At 45.0% G+C, this 15,751-nt stretch overlaps 1 protein-coding gene across 1 annotated transcript; it reads right to left on the minus strand.

The window, feature by feature from the left end:
- Positions 1-7,761: 7,761 nt before the first annotated feature.
- On the minus strand, positions 7,762-14,237 carry LOC308356858 (protein CD300H-like). Its single transcript, XM_080826182.1, has 3 exons — positions 14,061-14,237; positions 9,149-9,506; positions 7,762-8,092 (listed from the first exon to the last, which is right to left on the minus strand). Exons 1-3 carry the CDS (start codon positions 14,191-14,193, stop codon positions 7,831-7,833), a joined length of 753 nt encoding a protein of 250 aa, XP_080682308.1. The 5' UTR covers positions 14,194-14,237; the 3' UTR covers positions 7,762-7,830.
- Positions 14,238-15,751: the final 1,514 nt, after the last annotated feature.

Consider the following 15,751-nt stretch of genomic DNA (forward strand, 5'->3'; position numbering starts at 1 on the left):
CTACTCATTGGAAGGCTGCACTGGACTGGAGGATGATTTTTGTGTGTTCATCTTGTATCCCATGATGAACTCACCTCTTAGTTTTACGAGGTTTTGTAGGTTGCTTGAGATTTTCTACATAGACAATTATGCCATCTGCAAACAGGGTCAGCTTTATTCTTCTTTTCCTTTATCCATGCCTTTATTTCTTTCTCTGGCCTACTGTAATGGCCATAATTTCCAGTGCTAAAGTGAATAACAGTGGTGAGAGTGGGCATCTCTGCCTTGCTCAGGACCTTAGAGGGAAAGCATCTAGTTTTTCATAGTTAATGTATGTTAGCTGTATTTCATTTTTAGATGATCTTCATCAAGTTGAAATTCCTTCTATTCTGCTTTTTATAAGTTTCTTTTTTATCATGAGTGGGTGTTGGAATTTATCCTATGCTTTTTCAGTGTCATTTGATATGATCCTATGATTTTTCTTGGTATTGTGGATTACAATGATTGATTTTTCCATGTTGAACCAGTCTTGCACACCTGGAATTAACCTCACTCCATCATGATGTATAATTCCTTGCTGGATTATATTGGCTAATATTTTGTGGAGGATTTTTGTGTCTATGTTCATGAGACATACTGGCATTTTTTTATACTGTTTTGGTCATGTTTGGTGTCAGAATAATTCTAGCTTTATAACATGAATTGAGAGTGTTCATTCTGATTCTAACTTCTGGGAGAGATTGTGCAAAATTGGAGTTAATTTGTCTTTAAATGTTTAGCAGAATTCTTTAGTAAATATGGGCTTGGATATTACCTTTTTCTATGTTTTAAAATCACATACTTCATTTCTTTAATGGTTATTTGACTTACTGAGGGTGTTTATTTCATCTTCGTTGAGTTGGTAGTTTGCGGCCTTTAAGGCATTTGTCCATTTCTTCTAAGTTGTTAAATTTATGTGTATAAAGTTGTTTGCACCATTTTCTTACTACCACTTAATGGTTTCAGGATCTTAGTGATAATCCCAATATTATTTGACAGTGGTGATTGTACATTCTCTCTTCATTCTTCGTCAGCTTTGCTAGAGTTTGATCATTTTTATTGTTTTTTTTTTAAAGAACTGCATTTTTGTTTCACTGATTTTCTCTCCTGTTTTCCTATTTTCAATCTCATTGATTTCTTTTTATATTTTTAAAATTTACTTATTAATTTAAACTCAATTAATTAATGTAGAATGTATTATTAGTTTCAGAGGTAGAGATCAGTGATTCATCAGTCTTGTATAATATTCAGAGCTCATTACATCACATGACCTCCATGATGTCCATCACCCAGTAACCACATCCTCTTAATTCCCTCCCCTTCAGCAACTCTGTTTGTTTCCCATGATTGGGAGTCTTTTATGGTTTGTCTCTATCTCTGATTTCATCTTGTTTTGGTTTTTTTCCCACTCTTCCCCTATGATCCTCTGGGTTTTTTTTTTCTTTTTTTTGAAGATTTTATTTATTTATTTGACAGAGAGAGAGAAATCACAAGTAGGCAGAGAGGCAGGCAGAGAGAGGAGGAAGCAGGCTCCCCACTGAGCAGAGAGCCCAATGCGGGACTCGATCCCAGGACCCTGGGATCATGACCCGAGCCAAAGGCAGAGGCTGTAACCCACTGAGCCACCCAGGTGCCCATGTTGGAAGATTTTTTATTACTGCTTCCATTTCCTTGCTGGTTATGGGTCTGTTCAGGTTTTCTATTTCTTCCTGTTTCAGTTTTGGTAGTTTATGTGTCTCTAGGAATGCATCCGTTTTTTCCAGATTGCTTAATTTGCTGGCATAGAGTTGCTCATAATATGTTCTTAAAATTGTGTTTCTTCAGAGTTGGTTGTGATCTCTCCTTTCATTCATGATTTTATTTATTTGGGTCCTTCCTGTTTTCTTTTTGATAAGTCTGGCCATAGGTTACCAAACTCATTCTTTCCAAGAACCAGCTCCTAGTTTCATTGGTCTGTTCTACTCTTCTTTTGGATTCCATTTATTGATTTCTTTTCTAACCTTAACTATTTCTCTTCTCCTGCTGGGTTTAGGCTTTATTTGCTGTTCTTTCTCCAGCTTCTTTAGGTGTAAAGTTAGGATGTGTATTTGAGACCTTTCTTCTTTCTTGAGAAAGGCTCGTATTGCTACATAATTTCAGCTTAGGACCACCTTTACTACATCCCAGAGGTTTTGAATCTTTTTGTTTTCATTTTCCTTTGTTTCCATGAATTTTTAGAATTCTTCTTTAAGATTATTTATTTATTTATTTGATAGAGATCATAAGTAGGCAGAGAAGCAGGCAAAGAGAGAGGAGGAAGCAGGCTCCCCGCCGAGCAGAGAGCCTGATGTGGCACTCGATTCCAGGACCCTGGGATCATGACCTGAGCCAAAGGCAGAGTCTTTAACCCACTGAGCCACCCAGGCACCCCAAAATTCTTCTTTAATTTCCTGGTTGACACATTCATTCTTTACTAGCATGCTCTTTAGCCTCCATGTATTTTAGTTTTTTCCAAATCTCCTGTTGTGTTTGAGTTTCAGTTTCAAAGCATTGTGGTCTGAAAATATGCAGAGAATGATCCCAATCTTTTGATACCTGTTCAGACCTGACTTGTGGCCCAGTATGTGATCTATTCTGGAGACTGTTCCATGTGCACTCAAGGAGAATGTGTATCTTTTGCTTTAGGGTGGAATGCTTTGAATATATCTGTGAAGTCATTCTGGTCCAGTATATTATTCAAAGCCCTTGTTCCCTTGTTGATTTTCTGCTTTCATGATCTGTCCATTGCAGTGAGGGGTGTTGAAGTTCCCTATAATTATTGTATTATTATCAATGTGTTTCTTTGATTTTGTTTTCAATAGGCTAATATAATTGCCTGCTCCCATGTTAGGGGCATAAATATTTACAATTGTTAGATCTTGTTGGATAGGCCCTTTAATTATGATATAGTGTCCTTCCTCATCTCCTATTTCAGTCTTTGAGTTAAACTCTAATTTGTCTGATATAAGGATTGCCACCCCAGCTTTCTTTTGATGTCCATTAGCATGATAAATTGTTTTGACCCCCTCACTTTAAATCTGGAGGTGGATTTCGGTCTCAAATGAGTCTCTTGCAGACAGCATATCAATGGGTCTTGCTTTTCTATCCATTCAGACACCTTGTGTCTTTTGATCGGGTCATTTAGCCCATTTATATTCAGAGTAACTATTGAAAGATAGTAATTTAGTGACATTGTATTACCTGTAAAGTTCCTGTTTCTGTATATTGTTTCTATTCCTTTTTGGTTTATGTTACTTTTGGGCACTCTCTTTGCTTAACGGATCCCTTTTAATATTTCTTGCTGGCCTGGTTTAGTGATCACAAATTCTTTTAGTTTCTGTTTGCCTTGGAAGCTTTTGTTCTCTCCTTCTATTTTGAATTACATCTCGCTGGATAAAGTATTCTTGGCTGCCTATTTTTCTCATTTAGCACCCTGAATATATCATGCCAGTGCTCTCTGGCCTGCCAGGTCTTGAGGTCCTGTGGATAGTTCTGCTGCCAGTCTAAAGTTTCTACCTTGTTGGTTACAGACCTCTTATGCCAAGCTGCTTTCAGGGTTTTCCTTTGTCTCTGAGATTTGCAGGTTTCACTGTTGTATGTTGGGGTGACCTATTTTATTTATTTTGAGGGGCATTCTCTGTTACTCCTGGACTTGAATGCCTGTTTCCCTCCCATATTAGGAAGGTTTTCTGCTATTATTTGCTCCAATATACCTTCTGCTGTCCTCTCTCTCTTTTACTTCTGGGATTGTAATTATTCTAATATTGCTTTGTTTTATGGTATCACTTATCTCTTGAGTTCTCCCCTCGTCATTCAGTGGTTGTTTGTTTTTCTCAGTTTCTTTATTCTCCACCATTTTGTCTTCAATATCACTAATTCTCTCTTCTGTTTCATTTATCCTAGCAGTTAGAGCCTCCATTTTTTATTGCATCTCATTGAAAGCTTTTTTATTTCAACTTGATTAGATTTTAGTTCTTTTATGTCCCCACAAAGGGATTCTCTAGTGTCTCCTATGCTTTTCTCAAGCCCAGCTACTGTCTTTATAATCATTATTCTGAACTCTAGTTCTGACATTTTACTTATATCCATACTGATTATGTCCCCAGCAGTCAGTACTGCCCTTTATTCTCTCTTTTGAGGTGAGTTTTTTCATCTTATCATTTTGTCCAGAGAAGAATAGATGAATAAGAGAACAGAATACTAAAATGACAACAATGACCCCAGAGAAATATTCACTAAGCAAATCAGAAGAGACCTGAACCAAATAACTAATTAATTAATTAATTAATTAAAAATAAAGAGAGAGAAATGTTCATCAGAAAAGTGAACAGGACAGAGAAATACACTGGGTCTTGTCTGTATGCTGGTCTGTTTGTCAGAAAACTCGATCCCTAGATTTCAAAGAAAGAATACATTATATATGTACAAAAATAAAATTAAATACACTGAAATGACAGAATGTCACTGTAAAAATGAAAAGTAAAAGACAAAAAAAGAAAAAAGAATGCATATCAATAGACAGGTGAACATAACAGAGCAATATATGATATCCTGAGTGTATTTTGCTTGGTTTGTTAGAAGAAATTACATTTCAAAAATTGTAAAGAAAGAAAAACATATATGTATACAAAAATAAAATTAAATATATTGAAAGGATAGAATGTAACTGCAAAGATGAAAATTTAAAAAGACTTTAGCAACAAAAAAGAGAGAAAGGATATGATCAGACACGTGAAGAGAACATAGCCATACACTACATTCTGGGGGTATTTTGGTCTGTTAGTTAGAAGAAGCTACATCCCAAAGTTGTAAAGAAAGAAAAAACTATACACACACACACACACACACACACACGAATAAAATTAAATACAATGAAAGGATATAATGTAACTGTAAAAATAGAAATTTAAAAATATTTTTTTTAAAAAGGAGTTGATACTATAAGAAAGTCATTGAAAAAGGAAAGAGGAAAAACATTAAAATTAAAAGAAAATACTCATGGGGGAAAACCCATGAATTACATCTATTATTTTCCAAGCTCTGGAGTTTTGCAATTCTCTGTGATTGGTAAACTTGGTCTTAGCTAATGTTTGCTGATCTTCTGCGGAGGGGGCCTGTTGCACTGATTTTCAGGTGTCTTTGCCCCAGGGGGAATTGCACCATCCTTGCCAGGGGGGCATGCTAATTACTCTGCTTCAGATTGCTCTATGTGGCTTTTGTTCCCTGAAGGAATTCTGCAGGGCATTAGAGGCTGAGAATGAAAATGCCTGCTCCCAATCTCCAGTCCTCCAGCCGAGAATTAGGGGCCCCACTACTCAGTGCATCCTCAGGGAAATGCAGTCAATCACTCCTGTCTCCCTGGCCTGTGTCTGCCTTCTGTGCTCAAACAGTCTGTAACTGAGCATTTGTATCTCAGGCATACAACCCAGTTTTGAGTCTCCAAATCCTGCAGACTCCTGCAGCTCACGCTGGGCTGCTCATCTGGGGGTGGGTGCGGGTGGAAAGGGAGGGGGATCTCGCTGGTTCTGCCACTTGCTGGGCCCCTTGCTTGGAGAGCAGTCCCCTAACCATGATGTGGTTTGTGGTTTATGAAAACCCCAAACTGAGAGCCAATGCCTGGGCTTGCTCATTGCAGCCAGCTTCCCCACTGATGCCTGGGAACTAGGTGACACTGAGGCACTTCTGGTCTTCTATGATCCTGGGGATCCTGAGACCACACTCTCCCAGTTAGGATTCTATTCTTCTTCACCACCTGAGCACCTTCAAAGCATGGATGTCCCTCACTGGAGCAGACTTCTAAAATCTCTAATTTTGTGTTCTGCTGCTGTATCACTTTCTGGTGCTGGCTGATGGAGTCTCTCTCTCCCTGTGGTTTATATTCTAATATATCACATCAGATTCACTTCTCCGCACCTCTGCCTTGCAGAAAAGAAAAAGCCACCAATTATGGAAGCACATATTTGAAAGGCATCATTGATAAAATTTCACCAACCAGAGTAGGAGTCCTATGCTTCAGTAAGGAAAGGAGAAACCCAGGAAAGATGGGTAAGACTTGAACAGAAGAGGGAATGCAATAGAAGTGAAAAGGTACCATGATGCAGCCAGAAAACTCAAATTAAAACACAAGAAGATTGGGAAAGGCAGCCTCCTCCTTGATTCCTGCTTGGCAACATGGAATGTGCCTGGGGCCAGAACACTTCCTCACAGAGAGATAAACAGCTCACAAGGACTGTGCTGGGCTTATTGTCTGTTGTGGGAATACTTTTCAGGCTCCTTGAAGGGCTCCTCTGTTCTGCTTAAATGCATGAGCCAGGGACCCTCAGGTGCACCTCATTAGGGCCAGGATTCTACCACAGGACAAGTGGAATGCGTTCAGCCACACCGCCCACACTGGCCGCTGAGGGGATGCACCCGCCATGGCGGAAGGATGTACCACCTGATCCCTCTCCCTCTCCTTCTGCTGTAAGGCAACTCTGCACACCCTGAGCCTGTGTGCATGTTGTCTGTTCTCACCGACCTCAAAACCTGCACTGGCCTGCCCACACTTACCTACCTTTTGACCGTGGGCTGCACAGCCTGGCCACCCTGTAGATGGTGAAACAAAGAACTATTTCAAACTGTCAAAAGTTAACAATTAAAACATCTGACATTCCAGGAAGTCACACAGAGAGCCAGGGCAATAGCAGCGCTCAGTCATAGGTGATGGGAGCTAAGTGGGGCCATGAATTTCGGGTTTGGAAAATCACTTGGCATTATCTAGTGCGGTTGAGTGTGCACAAACCCTGAACCCCAGCAATTCCATCCCTAAGTATGTACCCTAGTGAAATCATGTCACACATAGACTAGGTGACCTGTACAAGAAAGTTCATGGCAGCACTGGCTGTGGAATAGCCCCAGCGGGCAACAACCCAAAGCCATCAACAGAAAAATGGGTAAATCAGATGTGGTGAATCTTCTCTTCTCTCCGCTGAAGGGCTGTGTGTCTGGGCAGCATCTCCAAAGGCACGAAGGGCTGAAGCTTCTCTTGGTTGGGGTCCCCACAAGGAGAGAGGACACACCGAGGCGAGGCCATCAGTGAGCATGGTCAGGAGCAGGGACACCTTCAGGATGACCAGGAGCAGGAAGTGGACCCTGCTAAGCAGGGACCTGGGAGGGACACAGGGACAGACACTGAGCTGCCACTTCAAGAGGAAGGCCCGGGTCCCTCCTTTCTGCCCCCAGATGTCTCTGATCCAAGACCCTGGACACCTGATAACCACATTTGGGCCAGACTTGGATATCTGGATATATACTCGCCCCCAACCCCTCAGCTCAGCAGTTGACTTTGGACATTCGATGGCCCGATACTGAGAAGAGAGAGGGTTTGCCTGGGCAGGACCTGGCTCCACACACAGCTGCTTTATCCTAAGCCCTGCCCCTCCTCCTGCCATCCATGCTCCCAAGAGCCCAGCTCAGGCTGGGATTGTTTTTGGTGATTTCTCATAGGTCAATGTCTATATAGCTGGCGCTAGGTTCTTGGTGAATACTTGGTGAGTGGATGGAGAAAGGAAGGAATTTGAGTTGGGAGGCTGTGCTGGGGGTTCTCAGGGGGGCAGCGTCATTGAAAAGCAGGCCCTACCTTGGGCTTCTCTGGCCAACCAGGCTGTGCTTGGCACTCTCTGCTGGCATTTAGGGGTCCTATGGAATGCTTTCCCCCTTCTCCCAGCCAAGCACTATGCACATCTACGTTATACACACAATTGTGTGTGTGTGCGTGTGGCATATTTTATTGCATTTTTCAAGCTTTTCTTAAATTTACCAGTTTTGGGGAACAAGGTGAGAAGAGATAGAAGGTTTGGGGCCAGAAGTCCTTCCTCTTCTAGTGTGAGTGGCGGTGTCTCTGGACAGGATAGCGATGGACAAGGAGGGCTGCAGGTTGTCTTCATCAGGCCGACTCTGTGTCCCACAAATTGCCCATTGAGGTCTGTTGACCCAGAGCACGGCACTGAGCATCATCAGAAACAGGGGCACCTTCAGGAGTATGAGAAGCAGGAAGTGGATGCTGACAACCTGGGACCTATAGGAAGACACAGTGACTGGCAGGAGTTTCCTCCTGAACAGGAGGCCCAGGCTCTGTCTTTCACCCCTGTCTTTGAGCTCAGGTCCTGTGGCCCCAAAAGTCCATATCAGCGTCAAATCTGGTTGGTACCAGCACCAGACGGCCCCTGCTGAGGGCTCCAGACTCCTGTCCTTCAGTTCAAGACCTGACCTTGAGTATCTGGACAAAGCAGACACATGAGGATGTGGTGGTGAGGAATGGAGAGAACGGGAGAAGAGGGGACCCAGAAGGCTCTGGCTCCCAGAAACTCTCGGAGAGTTCACAAAGCAGAGGGAACTCAGGGAAGGAGCTGCACAGAGCTTCTGGGGCCATCATCTCCCGCTAGCCAGACCCAGGCCTGTGGCCAGATTGTGGCATAGCCCCATTCAACACCATCCCAATCTGCTCAGCAATGGACGTATCATAAACCAGGACCAGAGAATCATCACCTTCCCCATTAAGCATTACAGCGTCCCTCATCTCACTGGAAACGAGAGTGTTTGAAAGTTGGCACCGGAGCCAGACCTCAGGTCCCACCCCAGACAGTGCATCCCCCTGCCTTGTCCACCCTGCCAGAAGACTGCAGGGGTCAATTCAGGAAGTTTGATAACAGGGACACACAACCCTGGAGGACAGGAGGGTAGACAAGCTGCCTGGATTCTAATAGAGATGCAGAGCCCAGAACTCCCCTTGTGGACACCACCCTCAGAGTCCCCGAGGCCCAAGGCTCTTGTCAGGAGACTGGGCTCATGGAAGGGACCTTGGATGTCACAGTCCCGCCATCCTTCATTCTCGTGGGCTTGCACACATACTCTCTCATGCACACATGCACACACATGTTCTTTCACACTCGTGCACACTCCCACCACTCACGTTTCTCTCACACTCACACCCACACAACCCACTTGGTCCCCAGTCTCTGAGGCACAAACACCAGGCCTGGTTCTGCACTCCTGAGTTTAGAGTTCCTCAGATGCTCTGCAGGAATTAGCTCCGATCCCTTCCTCTTGGCAGCAGAGAAAAGCAGGCTCTTACCTGGGAGAAACAAACACTTGAACCTGGATAAAGAGGTCAGGCAGGAAACCATAGAGTCCTTCTTCTTGCAGTATTGTTGCGATCCCACACCTGTATTTTCCTGCATCATCTGCAGTGAGGTTCTCCAGGGTCACTGTGAAGGTGAGGTCTTCAGCATGGTCCACGATGGACATGCGGCCACTCCTCATCTTTTCCTCAGACCTTCCGGTAGCCACAGTCGGGTTCCAAAGTGGCAAGCATGGTTGTCGGCACCAGTATTTGGTAAATGTCTTGTATTTCTCCTTGTACTGACACTGCACACTCAGGGATCCCCCCACGGTGCCCATCACAGTGCTGGGGCCACTCAGAGACAAAGAGCCTGAAAGACACCATCAGTATTTTCTTCACCTGGAGACCTGGGCTGGAGAGGCCTTGTGGGGTCGGGTCCCCTGGAAGCCCAGATGTCACCCTGAGGCTGGAGGAGGATCGGGCAGGAACCAGGAAGGTTATGGGCTGTTGGCAGACACATGTGGGGAGACCTGAGGAGATTTTGGTGTGGGATTCTGGAATTCAAGAGGCCACGTCCAGCCTTCATGTGCTCAGCCAACTTGGAATGCGGGGGAAGAATGATTTTGGGTGGCCCCAGACAGGTTCTGGGTCCCCAGACATGTCAGTAGTGAGAGGAGATAGCTATGCTCATCAATCACCAAGACCTGAATGACACTACAGAACATACTCTGAATAAATGGATGGATGGATGCATGCATGGATGCGTGGACACATGGCTGTGGCATGGATGGATGCATGGTTGGATGGACAGACGGACAGTTGAAATAGGAAACAGGAAACAAGAATGGGAACCAAGGAAGTCCAGTTGAAGCACAGCATTGAGAGCTAGAAGGAAACCTTCAGGTTCTGACTACATCCCCTTCCCAAATGATCGTCTGTAGGCCCCAAGCTTATAGCCCCCACTTGTATAGGTGGAACCTCCTGCTCACAGTCTGGGTCACTCAAGAGAAGCGTATTGGCCAAAGGGTATAAAGAGGCAATCAGGAAGGGGTTCCTTTTGGCTATGATTTAAGGACAACTTCATCTTTATTTCTCTCCCGCAACAGAATCCTGTGACAACACTTGCCATCACCTAACATTCTTAGGGACTCCTTGCCCCATGCTGCTCCTTCCCCCACCCCTCAGCAGCCTCCTACCAACTTTGGCATGTCCTGGCCTCATCTCTAACTCTTCTGCCACCTCCAAGGTTTTTTGTGGGGTTTTTTTGTTTGTTTTTTAATTTATCTATTCGACACAGAGAGAGAGAGAGAGATCACAAGTAGGCAGAGAGGCAGGCAGAGAGAGAGGGGAAAGCAGGCTCCCTGCTGAGCAGAGAGCCCTATGTGGGGCTTGATCCTAGGACCCTGAGACCACGACTGAGCCTAAGGCAGAGGCTTAACCCACTGAGCCACAGGCTCCCTGTGCCACCTCCAGGGTTTTGACATTGTCTTCCCTCGTCTAGTCACCCTGGAGGCTCCAGTTTCAAATAATCAGGATGCAGCCCCCTAAACTCTAGCTTTCTGCCTTGAGAGCCATGCCCGCCCCAGACACCTGAGGGGTCCTCATTACTGCAACGCATGGCTCTTGTCTGACCTTCTCTTAACAAGGAAGGGTGGTAACCCAGGGCAAAGGGACACTGAGAAATAATTTGGGCAAAATACCAAACTTCTGAAAAGAACTGTGCATGTCCTCTACTTACCTATCATCCATCTGTCTGTCTGTCTATCCATCTTTCCACCCATCCATCCATTCTTCCCTCCCTCTGTTCACCTATCCAGGCTATATATTGTCATCCACAGAATGTGAGGCTTTCCTATTTTTTACACTAAAATTAGAAGAAAAATTGTATTTTTTGTTTCTTCCTTTTAAATACCTTACATTTTCTCAATGCATTTCCCAGCAAGTAAGTTCGAGTGACCCACTGACAGATATCCTCCATCACAAGGCTATCTGCCTCTCCCACCAATAATCTGCAAAGCAGTGGCTCTCAACCAGGGGTGACAGTGCTCCCCTGGGGGATATCTGACAATGTTTGAAGACATTTTTGGTTGTCACAGCTTGAGGGGTGGGAGTGGTTACTGGCATCCAGGGGGTAGAGGCCAGGGATGCTGCTAAACATCCCACAGGGCACAAGACAGCCCCTCAACACAGAATGATCCAGTGTCATTGTCAACAGTTGGGAGGCTGAGGAACCATGCTCAAGGGGACAAAATGCCCCAGCCTGAGGCCCTCTAGATGCAGGTTTGGGGCTGGGGGCGTGGGGGCATCAACACTGAACCTTCTTTGTTTAGTTGTTGCCAATGGGGGCTCAGGCTATAGGGGTGCCTGGGTGAGGTGAGTGGACCCTTCAGAGCAAGCTTCCCACTTTGCCTCCTCTTTCAGTTGCTTAAGTCCCAGCCTTGAAGATGTGGGGCTGCTTCCTCAGGGCTGGATGAGAAAACGTTATCAGGGATGCTCTGTTACACCCAGACATGACCCTGAGCCAGCACGGTGTTCCCCTCACCCACACTCCACTCCTCTACCCCCACAGCAGGCTTCCTGCCCACCAGGGCCTGGAAAAGAAACTCCCAGCTCCCAAGTGCACTGTAAGACATTCAACAAAACCCTTGGCCCCTCCACACTAAATACCAGTAGCACCCTTCCCCCAGTGGCAAGAGCCAAAATTGTCAACTGGCATTGCCTAATGTCCCCTGGGAGTAAGTCATCCCTGCTAAGAGCCACCACTTTAGAAGAAGAGGGTTTATCCAGGAGAACCTGGGGTAGAAATTCCCAGGCAAGAGGGCAGACTGTGGGCTCCTGTCCTGGGCATGTCCTCTGTCCTGGTGAGCATGCTGTATTTTGCAGCTGTTCCTTCGTGGTGTCTCCTGCTTACCTGTCAGTCGTGGAGCACGAGGGTGCTCTCCTCTGTGTCTCAGCTGCCTCTCAGGTGCTGCTCAGTCTTCTCCCACTCTGGGTTCTTTCCAGGATCCCACAGACGGTGCTTGCTCTAGACCCATCAAACCCCTGATGCTTCCTACAGCTCTGACTTGTAAAAATACTGCTTTTAGTAATCTTAAAAAAGTAAATATAAAATAAAAGAGACCTCGGGTTCTCTGCCTATGAGTGTAAGGGCAAATAGTGGCTAGACAGATTTATCTCCTTTAGAAGCAGGAGGCTGGCTTAGCTTGAGGTTTCTTCTGGCTCTTGTGTGTATGGCCCCCCTGCTGGGCTGTAGTGACTTGCCCACAGCATCTCTGTTGCTGGAGGGTCACGGTCTAGAACCCGGGCTCGTGTGTTTTCCCTTTGCCATCCATCATCCTACTGGGCAACAAGCTCCTGTGCATTTTCAGACTCAGACTTACAGACCAATAGAATCATAACTCTCATTAATTACAGAAAGTCTCCTACATATCATTGAGATAAAAAGTAGGAAAAGAGAAGCTTGCACTGCTGGAGGCTGCCTTCAAGAATGTGATTCTTCTCTGAACTCTTCATCATCCCCGTGCCAGAGTGATAAATCAAAAGTATCCTCATCAGTATGACCTAGTCGAGAGTCAGTTTAATTTTTTTTTCATCTAGATGATTCTATCCCTAAAGGGCTGTGGGGCTGTGTCTTTTCATGCCTGAGATGCCCAGTGTCACTCTGTAGGACACATGTGCTTGATGTGGGCCATCTCAGGTTTGTCTTAGTAAATATAAGATATTACTTTTTAGATCCTCAAATTTATAATAAAATTACTTTACCTATCCTGATCACCAAAACTTGGTGTTTTAAATGTGCTTTATATTTTTAATGTAGGTTTTTAATTTAATCACTTCACTAAAGCATTATTATTTAAGCTTTGGTCAAGGTTTAAAAGTCTAAGATGTGTTTGTTCAGTCAGCTTTATCATGCAGAGTATCTTTATGTTCTTAATCTTAGTGTCCTGTTTTAGGAATAATATTCTTAAGGGTCTTAGTACACCTTGATTAATACCGCTAGAGGTGGAAGGAAATGGGATTAATGTAATAAAGATTTTTTTCCTACTTGGGTTCTGAAGGTTGGCTCTGACGTTGGATTACTTTGTATTCTAATTCCTACATTTGTGTTTGCATGGGATCAGAGCAAACTGGTGAGTTGTCTTGATTATTTTCTCCCATTTATAATAAAATATTTTCCTTCCAGTGTTCAAACACAAAAAAGAGAGAAAATTGTGCTCATGGGAACTCTCAGAACCCACCACATTGTGGGACCTCTCAAGGTAGGACTGCCCACAAGTCCCCAACAGTTTCACCTTCAGGGGGCTCATAGTGCAAGATTCCTGGGGCCAGCCCAGGCCTGTCAGAGTCACAGGGACCCCATCAGCACACAGCATGCATGAACACCATTCACAAGGAGGCTTATGTAGTAAGTAACCAATGTATTATTTTTTTTAAAAAGGTGATGACCTTGGAAAGAAGTATTATAAGAAAAGAAATGACCTTGGAAATAAAATTATTTTACTTTGAACCTTAGCTGCTTTTTATGAATGGATCTAGAGTAAATAAGTTGCATCTCTCTGCATCTTGGTCTTCGGTTTTCAAGGCTTGTGATAAGAATTGGATTCGATTACAGGGAAAGCCAGGTAGTACAGGATTAGTCAATTCCTATTAGTTTTCTGCTCCCCTCCCCCGGGCTGGTGCCTAAGACAATATTCCCGCTTCTCAAAATGGTGGCAATGATGATTCAAGGGCCCAATTTCTTTAGCGCTCAGTATGCGCTCTCCCGTGGGAATCATCTCACCATCCATAACTCCTCCTCTTTGCCGGGGTGAGGTTTCTCCCTGCTCCCCTCCTCCCCGCTTTGCTTGTCTCCTCATCTCTTCCCTTCACCATCGCCAGCCTTGCCCCACACCATTGTCACCCCAACCTGCCCGGCCCCGCTCACCTGGGACACAGAGGAAGAGAAGAGCTAATGGCAGCCTCATAGTCTTGTCCCACTGCTGTGTCTCCAGCTGGAGCTGAAGCCTCCTCATCTGGGGCCCTCTCACCCCATCTCCCTCTTCTGCTTTTCTTGGCATTTCTCTGCTTCCTTCTTTAGCCTCTTAGTTCTTTTCTCAGAGCTGCTCAGAAGATGGAGGAAGCAAGGAGCTCAGGGCATTGGGAAGTCAGCTGATGGCCTGCCGAATTTCATCCTCAGGAACACATTTGAATGCACAGTTCTTGTTTCTGTTCCCTCTGAGGGTGACGCCCTTACCATAACTTCACCCGCAGCTGACACACCCTCGAGCCTTTCGGCCAGGCTGTCACACTGACTTCTATCTAGATTTTCTGAGCCAGCTCCCACCCCTCCCCAACCCCCATCTATGAATAGTAAATGTCCTGTGGCCGGTGTGGCTGGCATGAGCAGTCCTGAGAAGAAAAGGCATGACCAAGACTTCTCTGGACAAGACCCTCTATTTGCAGGGCCCAGTGCAAAATGAGAATGCCTTTGTCCCATTTACCAATAATATCAAGATAGCAACAGTGGAGCATTAACTCAAGCCCTTCCGAGTGGGGGCCTGGTACGCCTGCAAAGGCACACCCCCATGGGCCGGACCTGTCTCTAACTCTTGCTGGAGCAGAGTGTGAGGCTGGGTCCCCTCTAGGGGTATGCTCTGCTCTTCTCAGCCCCCAGCCCTCAGTCTGGCCTTCCCCCAGAGGCCTTGAATGGTTTCCTGTCTTGGTCACGTGCTCTTGACCAGGGCCCAGCACTCTGGCACCAAGCCATCCTCAAACCTCACCTTTACTCTTAAAGGTGAAGTAAAACCTTTATTTCGGGTTAAATGAGCCCGAAGATTCTCATGGCTACAAGAGTTTCAGTATATCAAATGGTAACTCAGGTGCACTTGGCCAGAAATGTGCCCAATGACATGAAATAGCAGGGGATACTTATAGAGGTAAGGACAAATTTGGGATGCCTTAACCAAGAACCCAGATTCACATAAATAGAAAAGTCTAAAATTCTGGGATCCTTTTGCCAAACATTCTTAGCTGGATGTTTCAGTAAATAACTTGCCTGCTTGCTTTTGCCATACTGGTAGACCTCATCTATTCTGATGTTTTGTGTACGTGTGCATGGGTGTGTGTGTGTGTGTGTGTGTGTGCACCTCCCCCTTCATGGTGGAAAGTTATTTCCTGCACCATGTGTTCAGCAATGACACAGAACTGACAGAGCTAGGGAGGAGGAAGTTTGCTAGAAGCTGAAGGATTTTCCATTTCATTAGCTTCCATTTACTTGGGTTCCATCACTCCCTCGTTGACCCTTAGGGGTTGGGTACCTGAAGAGGTACAAAGATTCATATTCATCCTTTATACCCTTATTTCACTAGTCCTTGTGACATTTTGCCTGAGAATTATTATTTTCTTTTCAACATGACCTTGAATGAAAATCATTCCCCAATGCAATCTGTGACATGCCCAGAAAGTTCCATCTTGCTATTTATTAGCTGGGGGATCTTAGGCAAGTCCCATGATGGCTCTCAGGGCAGGATTCAAACTCACACCCTCCTTCTCAGCTCGCCCCACCTGGATGCAGCTGGCAGTAGGTGAGGGTGTGTGTGCATGGGTGTGTGTCCCTCTTTGAGCCCCAAAGATGGT

The sequence above is a fragment of the Martes martes genome (assembly GCF_963455335.1).
Source record: "Martes martes genome assembly, chromosome: 16".
Lineage (NCBI taxonomy): Eukaryota > Metazoa > Chordata > Mammalia > Carnivora > Mustelidae > Martes > Martes martes.